The sequence below is a fragment of the Nanorana parkeri genome, unplaced genomic scaffold (assembly GCF_000935625.1).
Source record: "Nanorana parkeri isolate BGI_ZX_2015 unplaced genomic scaffold, ASM93562v1 scaffold936, whole genome shotgun sequence".
NCBI lineage: Eukaryota > Metazoa > Chordata > Amphibia > Anura > Dicroglossidae > Nanorana > Nanorana parkeri.
Genome location: NW_017307204.1, coordinates 381813 through 397566, shown reverse-complemented (window position 1 = coordinate 397566; position 15754 = coordinate 381813). Strand labels below are relative to the sequence as shown.

At 39.5% G+C, this 15754-nt stretch overlaps 1 protein-coding gene across 1 annotated transcript in view; it reads left to right on the top strand.

Annotated features, from left to right (window-relative positions):
- Positions 1-15247, top strand: part of KCNMB1 (potassium calcium-activated channel subfamily M regulatory beta subunit 1) — an 18259-nt gene extending 3012 nt beyond the window's left edge. Inside the window, exons 3-4 of the mRNA XM_018566317.1 lie at positions 5047-5242; positions 14856-15247. Of these exons, the coding sequence (XP_018421819.1) occupies positions 5047-5242; positions 14856-15152 (493 nt within the window). The 3' untranslated portion in view covers positions 15153-15247. The remainder of the gene's footprint in view (positions 1-5046; positions 5243-14855) is intronic.
- The last annotated feature ends 507 nt before the right edge of the window (positions 15248-15754 follow it).

Sequence of the window (15754 nt, the reverse complement as noted above, 5' to 3'; positions counted from 1 at the left end):
GGGGGGGGAGTAAAAATGCATCCTAATATTTGTGTTTCACATTCACATTAGTGGTTAGTGAAGGAAAGACAAGGACAAAGCTTTAGTGCCAGTTTCATATTTGACAGAGGAAAAAAGATATTCTCCATTGCTGTTCCTACTAATCTGCTGAACAACACCTGCATATGAATGGGCAGGTAAGGCGAGCATTGCAGATCTCCGCCACCCAACCTCCTCTTCCCTGACCCCTCACCTCTGCAGTTTATACTGTATTATAAGCAACTGCCTATAATGGACAATGAAAAAAAAAAAAAAAGAACATTTAATTACGATAAATTATATTATTAATGGCAAGTGGAAAGGTCAAGAGCTGTAGAACCTTCCTTTTCTACTCTATCAAAATACTTCTACCCCCCTGTAGTGGACCTTCATCCTGACCACCTCTGGTTCATCAGGATTCTTGTCACTTTCATTACACTAAGGCATTTGTCATATAATCCTGCTTCTCTTTCCAAATTTTTTTTCTACGAGTTGCTTCTCTACCCGACTCCCATCATCAATTCTACCCTCTAAACCTGAGGCATTTTCAGGCGTTATCAAAATTTTGCAGATGCTAATCTACTTTCTGCTACTCCTGCCACTACCTTCCTTACCACCTTGGACATTTTAATGTTGGGTAGTGGTACATTATCTCTTTCTGGTGGCATTGTAATCAACTCAACTTTGTCTTAGCGGGCCTAAAAAAAGCGAAGTTTTTTTTTGAACACTCCCCCAGTTTCTCAAATAGGGTAAGCTTAAATTACATTGATTTTTCTTTTTAAATGTCAGCTGTTTGCCCTAATGCAGAAGGCTGTTAAGTGGAAGAACATCTCTTTCCTTTTAATGGGAGTAAATGCACACTAAGCCCTAAAAGGCAAACTATTCAGTGAAAAACTGCATTTTCTTCTTTTCTGAATTGTAAAAAATAGTGCCAACTGAGCGCAGAAAGGTTGTTAGGTCATGCACATAAAACAGATACCTATTCAGAAAAAAAGTGCTTTCTTTCTACAAAATATGTATCACTTTCAGTGCAGTTCAAGTAATTGTCAAGTCCCGTGACTGAAAAATCAAGAGCTGATCTTAGTTTCTCCGTAGAATTATGCATACGTCTCATGTAATACATCTCAAATAAGGATTATGAATAAATGTTCTGTTCCTGGGACTTGTTTTTTTAATTCAAACTTAACTACAAAGAATTTGCAAAAAGATGTTAACTCTGAGTCTAAAGTAGCATTTTGTGAAAAGCGTCCCTTTTTCTAATACGCTATCCTCTCATTTGCTTCCCCTAAAACATGAAATGACAGCTTGTGTGCTAGTTTTTATACAGGGAGAAGAACTTGCACTTTCCTCTACTGACTTACTGCTACAGGAAGTGGGCAAGTTGTGTCCTAAGTCACTGGGCGGTAGGCAGTACATCCATTGAGGATGATTTTCTGCATTACATTGATTTAAAACTACACCTTTTATAAAAGAATTTCAATACGACCAGGGACAGAAGGAAAGGATTTTTTTGATAGATACGAATACTGACTTTCTTTTCCATCCACTTCAATAAAATCTCCCCCCTTAGTGGGGCTACAATCTATCAAATATAATCCGATGAATGTCACTAACTGAATACAGGTCAATATGAATCAAAAGGAATAACTCGTCATAGAGTACACCAACTAAAAGATAAATATAACCTGTTTTTTTCACCTAGAGAAGGTGCTGTTGACATTCAAAAGGTAGTGAACATAGGGTTTTGACTCAAAGGTGCACCAATTAATTCGGGTAAAAAATCACCACCCAGAACAAAATAGCTTATAGTCAGTGTTCATTCAGTTTTTATTGCGTATGTCTTTTTTGTTTAAATGTATGTAGTGGTGTTTGGATATACACCAAATAAAGTTTTTTTGTTTGACAAAATACAAAAATTGGGTCTGTCCCGATCATCTGTGAACCCTTAGACTGCCTCCCCTTTGAAGGCAGTCCACCTCTTTTTTCTCATATGCTGTTATCAGGTTACTGATACGGTTGACAGACCCCTCTTAAAAGGGTAATTGAACGAGCACGGATCTCCAGGAGTAAAACAATCCCGTTTTTTGTATGGTGCATGGAAACCAATCTGCTTCTATATTTCATTTTCAAATCCTAACTAAAGAGAGCAGCTGATTGGTTGCCATGGGCAACTGCTCTAGATTTTGTCTGCTCCAGTTTTGATAAATTCCTTTCATAGTGTTTAAATGATAATGATTTAAATCACAAAGTCTGAGGAAGCCTAAATTTTATATTTCTGTGAATTGTTTAGAAGTTTGTGTTTTTGCCAAATTCTTTTCTGTTTTGGGAAATGGTTGGGTGCCGTGATGCCTTGGAACCTTATTCAAATTTCCTCCTTGCTTTATGGAAAGAGAACTATATTTACAATGCATAGAATGCTTTGTTGTGATTAGAATGTGTTCAAGGTGCATGGAAGATATTTTGGTTGTGTGGGTTGGATAAATGTAGACTGTTTAATATATTTAAAAAAAGGAAAAAAAAAAAAAAAAAACTAGTAAAAAAATAGAATTACATTTGAATTTGGGGGACAGGAAATATCCTTTCAATAGTTCTGCATTTACACCCAAAATGGCTAGCTGTTTTTAAGGGAATATCTGAATGTACAGAACAATTTCATTGATTCATAATACAAGTTTCTACTGAAGATATATCAAAGATGAAAATTTCCTGGAGTACATGACTGCAGAGAACTAATAGCATAGATTTTAATTTTTTGGGGGCTAAAGGGTACCATGAGGATAAGGAGGTTTAGGTGTTCTATTCAGCAACAAAGGAAGTGGTTTTAGAAGAATTAAACTGACATGAAGGAAACTGGATCTCCAGACTAGAGGCAACAACTACTCCTGGATTCAATTATTGAAACCAATTTAGTTATTTAATAAACTGTGCATATCTTTAAAAGGAGAACTATGAGGTGAGCGCTTTTCACTCACCTCATAGTTCAAGCCGACCTGTGACAATGAGACTGCCACAGGTTGGCTCAGTAGATCGGGAGGTGAGCGAACACATACCGGGTTTGCTCGCATCTCGATCCTGTCACGGCTCTCTGCCATGACAGGATCGAGATGACGGATCCCGTCATCTAAGTCGTGATCCGCTCCGGCTTCTCAGTATACCGCGAGCTGTAGCTCGCGGTATACTGAGCTTAGGGTAACGGGAGGACGCTAGTTTGTGTCCTCCCGTTACCCTAAGGAGAACTATGGGGAAAAACACTGACCCCATAGTTCTCCTTGAAGTATAAATGATAACTAACAGTTTGTAACTATTGATTCTTTCTTGGAGGTTCTGAAATTAGAGTGTCTTGACTTTTTTCTGCAGTCGCAATTAATTGACTTGTTATGGATTGTTGTAGTTAAAATGTATTTAATGTTTTCTGTTGCAGTAAAAAGAGCTGCATCAGACCATGCATAGCAGCGGAAGGGACTACAAATGTCACTTCTAGTTTTTAAATAGGGACAATTAATTATGTTCAGAGACACCATAAGAAAGGAGTAGTTATCAGTTGATTATGGCTGTTGGCCAAACATACCTATAGCTTAACAAGTGTTTGAAAGCAAGCTCTGGGTACACCATTCCCTTCTTCCATTCACGTTTCACCAAAATTAAAACAAGTATTTCAGAAAATGCACACAAATTGTGGCACAGAGGGCAGATATGGGATTGACAACCATCTGTAAACCATGCAGCAGAGAGCAAATTGGATAGATTTGCTGTAAGGTCTGACTTTTTGATTTTTCACCTCCAAAGCCAGTGCAAGAGATTGTACCAATTTTTGATCCAACATAGTAGCTGCCCTTTCAGTTCCCAATAGTTTCCTATAAGAATATAGTATAAAAGAGTAAAGGAAAGTACACAAATTACACTAGCCACTCATGTATATGCCCACCACCTGTGCATGCACTTGTCCAATCTCACCTTAGTTCACCGAACAAGTTGGGCCTCTGGCACTAAAATCTGCTCTAGCTAAAGTGCAGGTACTCTTGGGCAGCCCCCTGCTATGTCTAAATGTTGATGTGGGGGTTGCTAGGTCAATTCTCACACTGCCTTAAAGCTAAACTCCAGGCACACCGCTAAATACACAGATGAAATACATATAGAAGATGTTTTACTTTGATCATCGATTTGTATTCCTATTTACCCAGATCTGATCAGCACTGTCACATAAGAGCAGCCAAGTGGATAGCAACACTTTGAGTTACAGTTAAAGTATACAGTGGTGTCATTTCTACTCCACTCTGCTGACCGGGCAGTGAAAACCAACCGCAAACAACCTATTCTTTGTGCTTACGCTGCTCCCTCCTTCTGCTGGATATTCCATGTGAGCATATTTACTTGCACATGATTGTATCTTAGTGCTGCCCCTCAGTCCTGCAGTCTGGATTAGAGGCTGATATAAAATAAAAATTCAGGTACCGTACTTACACAAGTTACATATATACATTCAAAACTACCCTTTCACAAGTGAAAACAGGTGAAAGATGATTTGTTATAATTTACCAGTCTGGTAGGAAGTGACTTTAGTCTTTGCAAAGCTACAACCACTTCAGGTATCCAATGTTTCCAAGTGTATTGAATGCTGCATCTTTATCCTGTCTGCTGTGCTTCCACTTGCTGGCTGCTATGTCAGTACAGAACACAGTAGTAGTAATAGGGTTTGGCAGATGAAACCACATGGCACAACAGGGAACAGGGCATCTGGCAGAAGTAGAAATGTGTGTTGAATGCACAAGATTCTCCAGTGCCTGTAGCTCTTGAAGGCAGTGAAGATTCTGGGTGCTGGTCAAATGAGAAAAACATAACAGAAAAAAATAAACCACCAATTAAACCATAAACATTGAACAATAAAATAGTAATATTTGTTTGTAAAATTGATTTGAATCATGTATGCATTTTTGGCCAGTGTAGCTACCCTTTGTGTCAACTGTATATGTACCCTGATGTGAACTACATTTTAATGAACAAATTTAATGTAATCTTTTGCTTTTGAAGCGTGTGGACTGCTGAGTCTACGTGTACCCTTGCACAAGCAACTTTCAAAGACAAAACAAACTGTGTCCATAACAGCAATGCAAAACCTGAAAGTATATTAAAATACCCCTGCCTGGAGGTATTGGTAAATCTCAATTTTTCAGAAGACAATTTTATGCTCTATCATACTGAAGAATCTCCAGAATGGAATAACAAGGTAATGGTTATTTGCTTCATCAGTCTGTCCATAGACATTTCTCTGTTGTGTTTGAAACAAGTGAAAGATATAATGGTTTGATAATTTGTATAAGTTACAATATTTAAAATTGATCTTTACTATTTATATAAAATCTTCATTTTACACATAACTACTTAATATGGAGTGCATCAGTGACACCATAAAATCAAACAGCACCATGGGTTTTCTAAAGACAGCGCACATTGGAAATTGTTTCCATTTGGACTAACTGTATGACATTTCAGATTGGAGCTATCTGAACTAAGCAGGGAAGTAGGAGGAGGGGTGAAGGACGGATCACCTTCCTGATCTGGCTCATTCAATTGTATGCTATTGAACACCATTTTATGAGCAAAACAAATAAGGATAACCTATAAAACATGGGGAATGTAGTTTAAAGCTCCATCTGTTGACTGAAATTGATATCACATATTTTTATGCAATATGGAATATTTACCAAGGAAAGAGCAAAATGGTTTACGATTTTCACAATTTGTCATGATAATGATAAATGAAGAAAATACAATACAATGTCTCTATACATTACATTTTAAAAATGTTCTATTTAAAATGTAATGTAAAATGTAGATTTAAACAAATTAACAATTACCATCAAAGCTGTCTGCTGAAATCCTAGCACTAACTTATAATAGACTTAAAATTCATTAAATACAAATTACAGCACAATATGGCAGCTAACAAAACTGAATAGAAAAATTATGGTTAGGTGCAAACTTATCATTATCAATGCAGATATCATTCAACATTTGCATGTCAAAACCAAAAGAAAAAAGGTAATTGATTGCACCTTTCTGTAACATGTGACCACCATTCAATCAATATGACAACATAAAAATAGAGGATTTCTACATGTTTGTTTGCTGAGTGCATAAACAATTGTTCTAAAAATGCTTGCTCTATACTGTGGTCTGAAGGGTTTGGAAATGCTATCCAATATTCTATTGCCTACTTCTTCTAAGGCAAACATAAATACACATGGCCTGGCACTCCATATTACTGTCTGATGTGGTGAAGTGGGGGATTTTCTGACATTATTCACTGCATGTTGCGAGTTGTCCCTGTTGCAGCATATGAGGGAGAAAAGATGCTCATACAAGGATCTAGTTTTCAGTATCCCACTATGGGAAAAAGAACAGCGTTATCAAAGTGTACAATCCCAGACAAGAATTGGATGAAACCAAATTCTGAAAACAATATGAATGGGTACAAGAGCTACTCAATTTGTATTCTTCAAAGATTTTGTCATACAATCGACCTCTGTATGTATCAAAAACGTGTACAAAGAGTGTAGACACTGCTGTTTTATAACACAATATGTATGGGAACACTTCCACACAGCTGACATTTAGACTTTTGGATGGCAGGTTTTATGGTTTGCTTCACAAATACTCTATACACAGAACTGATCAAATGCTTCTCATAATTGTTTATTCTGTGCTGTGCCTTCCATCTATATAAGCAGTGTAAGCTGCCTGTATACATTTGACAAAAAACAAACCATTGCTGTAGTGTCCCCACTACACATTACCCTGTGGCCTGTGTATAGCTTGACATGCAGCTAAACCCTCCTATTCTGCAACCCTCCTATTTTGGGTGAAATTCCAAAACAAAACAGGGTGGGGTGAAACTGAAAAAAACAAAACATGAAAAACATTATATATATATATATATATGTGTGATAGCTCACAAATAGAATGCAAAACAAGTCTGTCCCTACCAGTGATGCTGCCGTAAGGTAGATCTGGGCATTTACTCCAGACATGCACTCAGGATGGCATCATATTGTCTTCTCCTTGGTTCCAAGGTGGAGTCTAGGTCACCGAATGCACTTGTTCTATTCTTCTTGGGCTAGAGGTTGCTACCTACCATAGAAAAACAGCCTGCTTGCTATAAATAGAGATGTATTCTCTTTAGCACCATCCTGTGACCGGTTTTGACATGGCAAGTAGGCAAGGCAATACATCTAAGGATACAGTCTCTTGAGTTGCTAAGGGTGATTGAAGCACACAAATTCACACAAACAGTTAAAGAATGGCTAGGATGATTTTGGACGAGAACCCCCACGTGTAGTGGTCACCCCCGATGGAGCCCTTGGATAAACGGGTCTTCCATAGCCTGTCTAGGGATTTTAGCAACTTGGCTGCCCCAATAGCACTTACCACCCTCTGTGGCGACCAATAAAGTGAGATCCAGACTGTAGATACGATGCTTAAGGAACTTTATTGTAGAACTTCAGGGAGAGAGGTTTAGGACTAGGAACATCCAGGCTGGTGTAGACTCCTTTAACTGTTAGAGCAAAGTAACTGCTGCCTCCAGCACTAGGACCTTTAAGCCAAATGTGGCAATCTGTGTGTAGAGCACCTGGCCAAGTAGTTCTTATATCAGAAGTCACCAATCAGACTCTCCATTTCCGCAGAGACTCACTTTTTAGGTTCCCCATGCCTGTTGAATTTACTCTGTCCTCTTCATCCTTTGTATCAGCCACTGGGCCCCCAGACTCAGGCCTCAGTATGAGCACATGGCTAGTCCCCTAAGTTTCAAGCCTAGTTAACTCAGACAGTCCGTATCGGCCACCCCCCAGGCAGGGCCCAGGGGAGGAAGAGAACCTTACATGTTCTGCCATGAATATTTATGTCCTCTCCCAGCATGCACCACTGGCCATGAACCTCCTAGTGATTGGCCAGGGAGACAGATATTCATAACAATCTCTTGGTTACTGTGCTCTGTGGCAAGGATACACCTAGCAGCATGCAAATGATAACAAATTGCTTAGGAGAAACCAAATGAGCATACACTATAGATCAGCAGACTGATTACAATCTGACAACAACTGGATTTAACTAAGCACTCCTGCTTACAGGGTGCTACTTTGCATAATTCTTTTTTATTATTTTCTTAAAATTTACATACGGATTAGCAAAAACAACAGTGCGGGGGGTTGGGACAAACTATATTACTGCCAGGGGTGCTTTGACAGTTACAGCAAAAGGTTTTAACACAAAATTCATATGAATAAAAGGAAGAATTTTGATATCACACCAAAATCTTTATCAGTGACACTGCTGGGCATGTTGTAAATGTGAAAAAAAGTATAAATAGGGGGGTGGATGAAAGGTTGAGTGTTCTGCGCTATGAAACAGACTGAGAGAGAGAGAGAGAGAGAGAGAGAGAGAGAGAACACAGACAGACAGACAGAGATAGAGAGAGAGAGAGAGAAATGTAAACTGTATTAAAAAGGTACAATAAGCTTAGAGTTCAGGGTCACAGGGCTGCAATCAGGACATAGCAAAGGGCAAACGCGCAATAAGATACAGAAAGGATGGGGTTACAGCCCACGTTTAGGGTGTCCGGTCACTATGCAGCAGGAGAGGGGTCCACACGGGAAGGTATCTAAGCCCCCTCCCCCTCCTTACCTTTACATCCAGCAGCTGTGCTCCACTGCTGCTGGGTTAAAGAAACTTCAGTCAATATTACAAAAAAAAAAAACCTTCTGCGCACACGTGCTCAGGAAGGTACCAAGGGCACAGGGGGGGCCGCAACCTTAAAAACTACACTGCAAATTATACATTAAACTGAAATAAAACAATCTAGCTTGGAGCCCAGACCTCCTTGGCCGCCTGGGCCCCTCACACAAGTACCGGCCATACCCCCCTGATGGCGGTCCTGGCCGGGGACTCTGATCGCGACCCCCTGTTCACTTGCGGGACCCCATATGGGGTCGCGACCCACACTTTAAGAAGCACTGATCTAGGCGGTGGCCCGGGAGATGGTCTGTGGAGCCTCTTCAGCAGATGAGCAGGATCCTGAGCAAGAAGGGTCTGGGGGTCCTGTGACCTGGCCCAGCTGAGGACCACCAGGCAGGTAGACTAACAGGGCAAATGGAAAAAATTAGAGAGCCCTAGCTTAGGTATTTACCTGCTTGATCCTGGGACTGGCCCTGGCAATAAGCACCCCTCCATTCTGGCTCAGCCTCAGCTTAGAGCGCAGACTTCATTCCCAGCAGAGGATAGCAGTGTGGAAGACAGGGTGGCTCCCACTGAGTTGACAGGCTTGCCTGCATGTGTTGAATCCACATGCCGGCACAGCAGGGGGACTAGATTGCTTGGTGCCCAGCACAAAGGGGGTGTGGAGCGAAGGGTCCTATGTACAGGCTCAGGATGGAGGGACAATTTGGGGTAATGTTCTTTGTTGCCGTTTCACGGATGCACGCGTGTTGGGCATCTATTTACTCGTTGTTAGATCATCTTTGAGTATTTTATAAACAAATGGGTATTCTATTGTGTTGGCCACTTAAAAATAAACTTCAGTTTATTTTTTTACTACATTTTTGGGTTTGATAAAGAGTTGCGCTAATATTGTGCAACGTAAGAATTTGCAACTGCCACCATTTTATTCTACAGGGTCTTGGCTTTCAGAAAATATATAATGTTTGGGGTGTTTTAAGTAATTTTCAGGTCTAAAATGTTGATTATAACATGTGTGCAAAGAAGGCAGTGACAGGCAATGAAAGGGTTAAAGACTGCATAAAACATTCTCATATGAGCCCACAGGTTATTTTTCTCTAAGGGCTTGTTCACCCACAGTGTGATCGGACACGTGGCAAAACATTGCCTGCGTTCCGTACCACTGCGAACGCAAAAAAAGAGCAGGCAGCATTTTTTTTGCGTTTGCCTGCATACTGTTCCACTGCAATGTTTTGCCATGCGTCGCACTACGGGTGGGGGGAGTGGCTGCGGTGATATTGACTGTAATGCCCCCTCCAGCCCCAGAACGACAGGGGAAGTTTAGTGAGTGATTGCTGTGCATTCCAGCAGCTACCACTCTGGAACGCACCGCAAATGGTGAGATAAAGCCCTAAAGCTACATGTGATTTTAAGCCTTCAAATGAAGTTCTAGCTACACTTTTAAAAAGTACCACTCTGCCTAAAACATAAGAATTTTTAATTACTGATATCCACAGATATGGGAAAAACCCCAACACTGCTAGCATTTGTTAAATCATTGCAAAGAAAATTATCTTGAAAAGAGGATTTAAGCGAAGGAAAATCTGTTGGTGTCCGATCCCCGGTTCACATTCCAGTTGCCTGATCTGATATGCCTCTTGCACCGCTGTGCGATGGTTTTAAAGCTGTCACTTCTCTTCATTTTAGGGCTTTAAAGCTGTCACTTCTCTTCATTTTAGTGTTATCAGTGATTAATGGCCCTAAAATTAATTGCTCACACTCCCACGTTTGTGGCGATATGTAGCATGTGTGATGTAATCGTTGTTTTCGCACATAGGTATACCCAACGCGTATTTATGTTTATATGTGCGTGCACGCGGGGGTGGGGGAATTACATTTCTTGGGTGTTTTTTAAAATTAAAATTTCAACAATGACAATAAAGCATGTAGCATAACTTGTGAGCAATACAAAAGTCACATAGTTGACATTTTTCAGATACAAAAGTGCAAATGACAAACGATTGAAATGTCAGGACATGAACCACTTACGCAGCATGACGCAAGTTGGAAAGGCAGTGAAATTAAAGGTTGAAAAAACAGAGAAAAAGGACAAATATGTAGGGTTTAAAAGCAAGAGTCTGGTGGCGGGAGGACCCCCCCCTGCTGTAGCATGTCAATCAAAGGGCTGTGATATCAGTAGAAGGGATGTCTGGATGAGCATTTGCTATCCAAGGGTTCCAAACCTTCATAAATTTATTTTGGGTGTCTGAGAACACTGGATAATTTTTCGTAAATGAAAAACGAATCAATTCTACGCCAAACCCCCGCAAAAGGAGATCAGTTGCTTCTTCCATGCTTGTGCTATGGTTTGTTTGGCGGCAAGAAGAACAATTTGTGCCGAGTCTTCGTAATGTTCAGTGTTTAAGGTGTAAAAGTGCAAACCAGGGGTCCCTAGCAACATTCGTGTGAAAAAGGGATTGCAGCAAGCAAAATGTTTTAGTCTTATTTTTTTTTTTAAGAGACTTTCATTTAAAAAAAAAAAAACTTTACTGCTATCACATAGGGGGCTTACACGCCCCTATGTGATTGCCAATATACAATGACAGGTCCTCTTTATGTAGACGTCAGGGGTCTCTAAAACCTCTCACTTTGGGACCACCAAAGAAGCTGATTAAGCAGAGATCTGCTTTACCAGCTTCTTCTCTGGCTATAGCAGCCACAGAAATGACAGTTAAAGGCGGGAGTGACTTAATACACATCGCTCCCGCCTTTAGAGAGAGAGTCCGGCAGCGGGGGGGGGGCATGCTTTTTAGTGTCATACAAGCGATCAGCCAGCTGTAGAGCCGGCTGAATGCTTGTATGTAACAGCCAGTACAGCCGGGTGCAGAAAAAAAAAAAAAATCACGTACATGTACGTCCACCCACTGGGAAGAGGTTGCCTTCTGCCCTTGTGTTCTCAATGAGCGGACGGCAAGTGGTTAATGACTGAAGCACTTTACATTTTTTCTGTGTGATTCTTCCATATTGAATATTGTTTTTTAGAGGACAGATAGGGCTATATATTTATATCACATATGTGGGCTCAATGCTTTCCTTAGAATATAAAAGACATTAGGAAAAAAAACTTAAAGAAAAAACACTTTTCCCCCAGTTTTGATTGTTGTAGCACAGCTAAAATAATTCATGCGTTTGTCCTTTATTTGGAAAGACCTTACATGCCTAGGATTTCATGTTTTTTTTCTGTACTTCTCTGCCTAAAACTGAAAAGCTAACATTTACATTTTTTTTTAAAATAAAAAAAATTAAGCTCAGCTGCAGATTCATTGTGAGGGGTTAATTTTTAGAATATATATTTTTTTTCCCCCACACATTTTAACTTAGTTATTGTTAACAGGGAGAGAAGGGGGGACATGACAAGCCAGTGTTTGTACTGGCTTGTCAATTATAGCAAACAGTGAATGGATGTCACTATGACTGCTTGATAATTGAAATAAAGTTTTGGTTATTATTAGGCTACCCCAAACTCGGGAACAGCCAATAATAACCTTAGCGACACTGAGCCTAAAATGTACTGCAGCATGTTAGGGTCAGATGTCACATGACTGCTGATCATTGTGGCTGGTAGCCCACAACAATCAGAAGCCTGAAATAGGCAGCTTTTGGCTTTTGCTGAATGCTTCTGTGCTGAAGCATTTAGCAAAATGTCAGTACACATTGGGATTTGCTAATCCCGATGTGTACGGCTGCCTAACAGTGATAGGAAGTGTGGTTCACACCGCACTCCTATCACTGTCAGACACCTGCTCGCTGAAAGAGTTTGGGTGTCTGAAACTACTTAATTCTTTCATTAATGGATGCCTCAATAGTGAGAGATCCATTAATGAATGGTAGCCATTGATCTCAGCGGTTACCGGCATTATGGAGCCCTGAATAGCTGCACACATACAGTGTATGTGCGCAGTCATTTGGGCACTTAGTTAGGCGGACATACAATGTACGTCTCCTGTCACCAAGGGGTTCAATCAGGTACCCCACCCCCATATGGATGCGCAAAAATGCATTAGATGCGCCTACACGCAAAAACAACGATTGCACCAATTACGCCGCACATGCTACATATCGCAGCGAACGTTGCAGTGAGCAATAATTCTAGGGTGATAAATCACAGATAACACTAAACTGATAAGCAGTAAAATCTTTTAAAGCGACGCTTGGACAATTTTGGCGATGGTAGTTTTTTTGCTATTGCGTGGGCGCGCACAATTTTAAGGCTTGACATGTTTGGTGTCTATTTATCCAACGTGACCCCGTCTTTTATATTTTACCAAAAAAATTGGGTAATAATAAATGTTTCCTAACATAAAAAGGGAAAACAGTTATTTTTTTTACAAATATTCTGTACTTTTTTCGTTATATAGTAAAAAATAAAAATTCCAGTGGGGATTGAATACCACCAAAAGAAAGCTCTCTGTCCCCAAAAAAATGTATAAAATTTGTTTCAGTACAGCGTTGCATGATGGAATGAATGTCAGTCAAAGTACTGCAGCGCTGAATACTGAAAAATGGGCTGGACAGGAAGGGGGTGTAAACACGGCGGTCAGCAACGCCGATCTGTACGGCTAAAGATTCCCAAGTGTTTTGTTTGTCTTTCATAATATCCTTTTCAGGCTCAATTTACAGTTCCCCTTCTTATTGGTCTCTCTTTCCGCTTTCCTCTGGAAGTCAGGTTCATCTGAATGCCTTCATCTTGGGTCTCATTGGCAAGTAATGACTAAATGGAATACTCTTCATAAGCGGTAATGGATGTGCTAGCTTGTACAACTGTATGGCCCACAGTAGGTTTTGGATACATCTGAATATCTAGGAATAGAATGCATCGCTGGTTACAAATCATGGTAAACTTTAGATTAAATTCATCAGACATTTCAAAAAGCTGTGAAGGTCCTCACCACTACCCATACCATGAACCATCAATGTTCCATAAAAAGTATATGGCACAGGTACATTGGCAAGGCATCATCAGAAAACACCCCACCCCCCAAGTACAGATTGGCATATGATGGGGCACAACAAGTGCCACGCCCTGCACCTGAAGGTAGTAAGGTTTTCTTAACCCAATAGTGACCGACGCAGGTTTTTATTTTTTGTGCAATTCCACATTTTAATATAAAAATTTCCACATCGTGCAATATAAAAATTTTATATTGCACGATATTAGCGCAACTCCTTATAAAACCCCCAAAGTTAATGATAAATGCACTTAAAATGCCCCAAAACACAATAAAATACCCATTTCTTAATAACATATAAAAGATGATGTTACAATGAGTAAATAGATACCCAACATGCACAGGTTAAAAATTGTGTGCGTCCGTGAAACTGCGACAAGTTTCGGTACCCCAAAAAGTCCATAGACGACGCTTTAAAAGCCCCTACAGGTCATCAGTTTAACTATACGTGTAAATATTGGCCATAGAATTATTGCTCTCATATATTTGTCCATATCCTCCTCATGGGCAAAAGCTCCTTATAGGCAAGAGTCCTAATGACAAATCTGTTAGTGGCATAGTGATGGGGCAACAGTGAAAGTGACTGTAAAAATGTAAAGGAAGACAAATGTATAATCTCTCATTTTTTTGGTCTTGTGTTCGCCAAGTGACAACATGCTCCATGCTCCCTCTTGTTATTTTGGTTCCTGCTATATTGTCCAGAAATGTGTTACCTAATAAAGACCAGGAAATAGCTCCAACATCTGTTAAATGATTGTGTATGATCACCAAATGTAGTTACCTCATTATTATTGTTACCCTCTGTATTACCTTGCTGTGTGCAATCAAGTGCCATGAGTGGCCTATCCACTCCTGGATGACACTTATTGTTAGAAGTGTATACTATAAATATAAAGAAAGTAGAGGAAGTAATCACATTTTTTAGTTGTTTGTGTATAGCAACCAGATTTAAAGTGTGTTTTTCTTGGGTATATGATAAGGAAAGCACATAATTTGTTACAACAGGGAACAACTTCTTTAATTTATTCAAAACATGCTGGGTAGACTGAATCTGATTAAAATACACATGTCTACTTTGATATGTTTTAACATTAACTGTACTGTTCTTGTATTTTGCAGTGTTTCTACATACCTGAATGTAAGGAAAACTACACAGAAATCAAAATGCAGATACAAAAAATTGAAAGAGAATTTAACAAATCATCTTCATTTGTTTGCTATTTTGATCCTAAAGGAAGACATAAGAGTATTATTTTAATAAGAAAATTTGGACCCCATAAGATGATTTCATACTTTTTTTGGCCAACATCAATGTTTACTGTTGGACTTTGTGTGGTTATCATTGTTAAAATAAGCCAATATCTTGCCATGATTTCTTTGCAAGCAAACAAAGCACTTGAAATTGGCAAACCGTGATACAACTACACCAGTCACAGTTAGAACACATTCATTTTTGTATCTAAAATATATTCTGTTTCATTAGATACAAGCACAATTTTATATTAGGAAGAGTATGTACAGTGGGAAAATAAGGGATGATAACCAAAAATAAATGAACAAAAAATACAGTATAAACAATGTAATTGTTATGGTAGGTAGGAGGCAAATGTTGTATAATAGTGGCTCGCTAAATACACATTGGGGAGAATTTATCATAGCAATTGCGAGTGTTTGAACTCGCATATGGTCGCACGGTATATATTTGCACCAGATTTATGTTGCTAGTGTAATGTTGTTCATAAATGAGATTAAATAGACTCATGGAAAGAGGAAGACTTGTAACTCCAGGCAAAAAGCTTAAATGTAAGCAGTTGCGAACTATCACAAAACAGGAGCAATCGGGGAAAGTGTCAGCTCTGGTTAAAACAGGCACACATGTTAAAAAGGAGCCACTAAACAGATTTGCCCTTCAAAATAAGAAGAGCATAACAGTCGCAATTGCTTTAATAAATTCCCCCCAGTGTGTGAACAAACAGAGGCTGGTCTACATATTTAACAACATCTTAGATAGTGTAGGA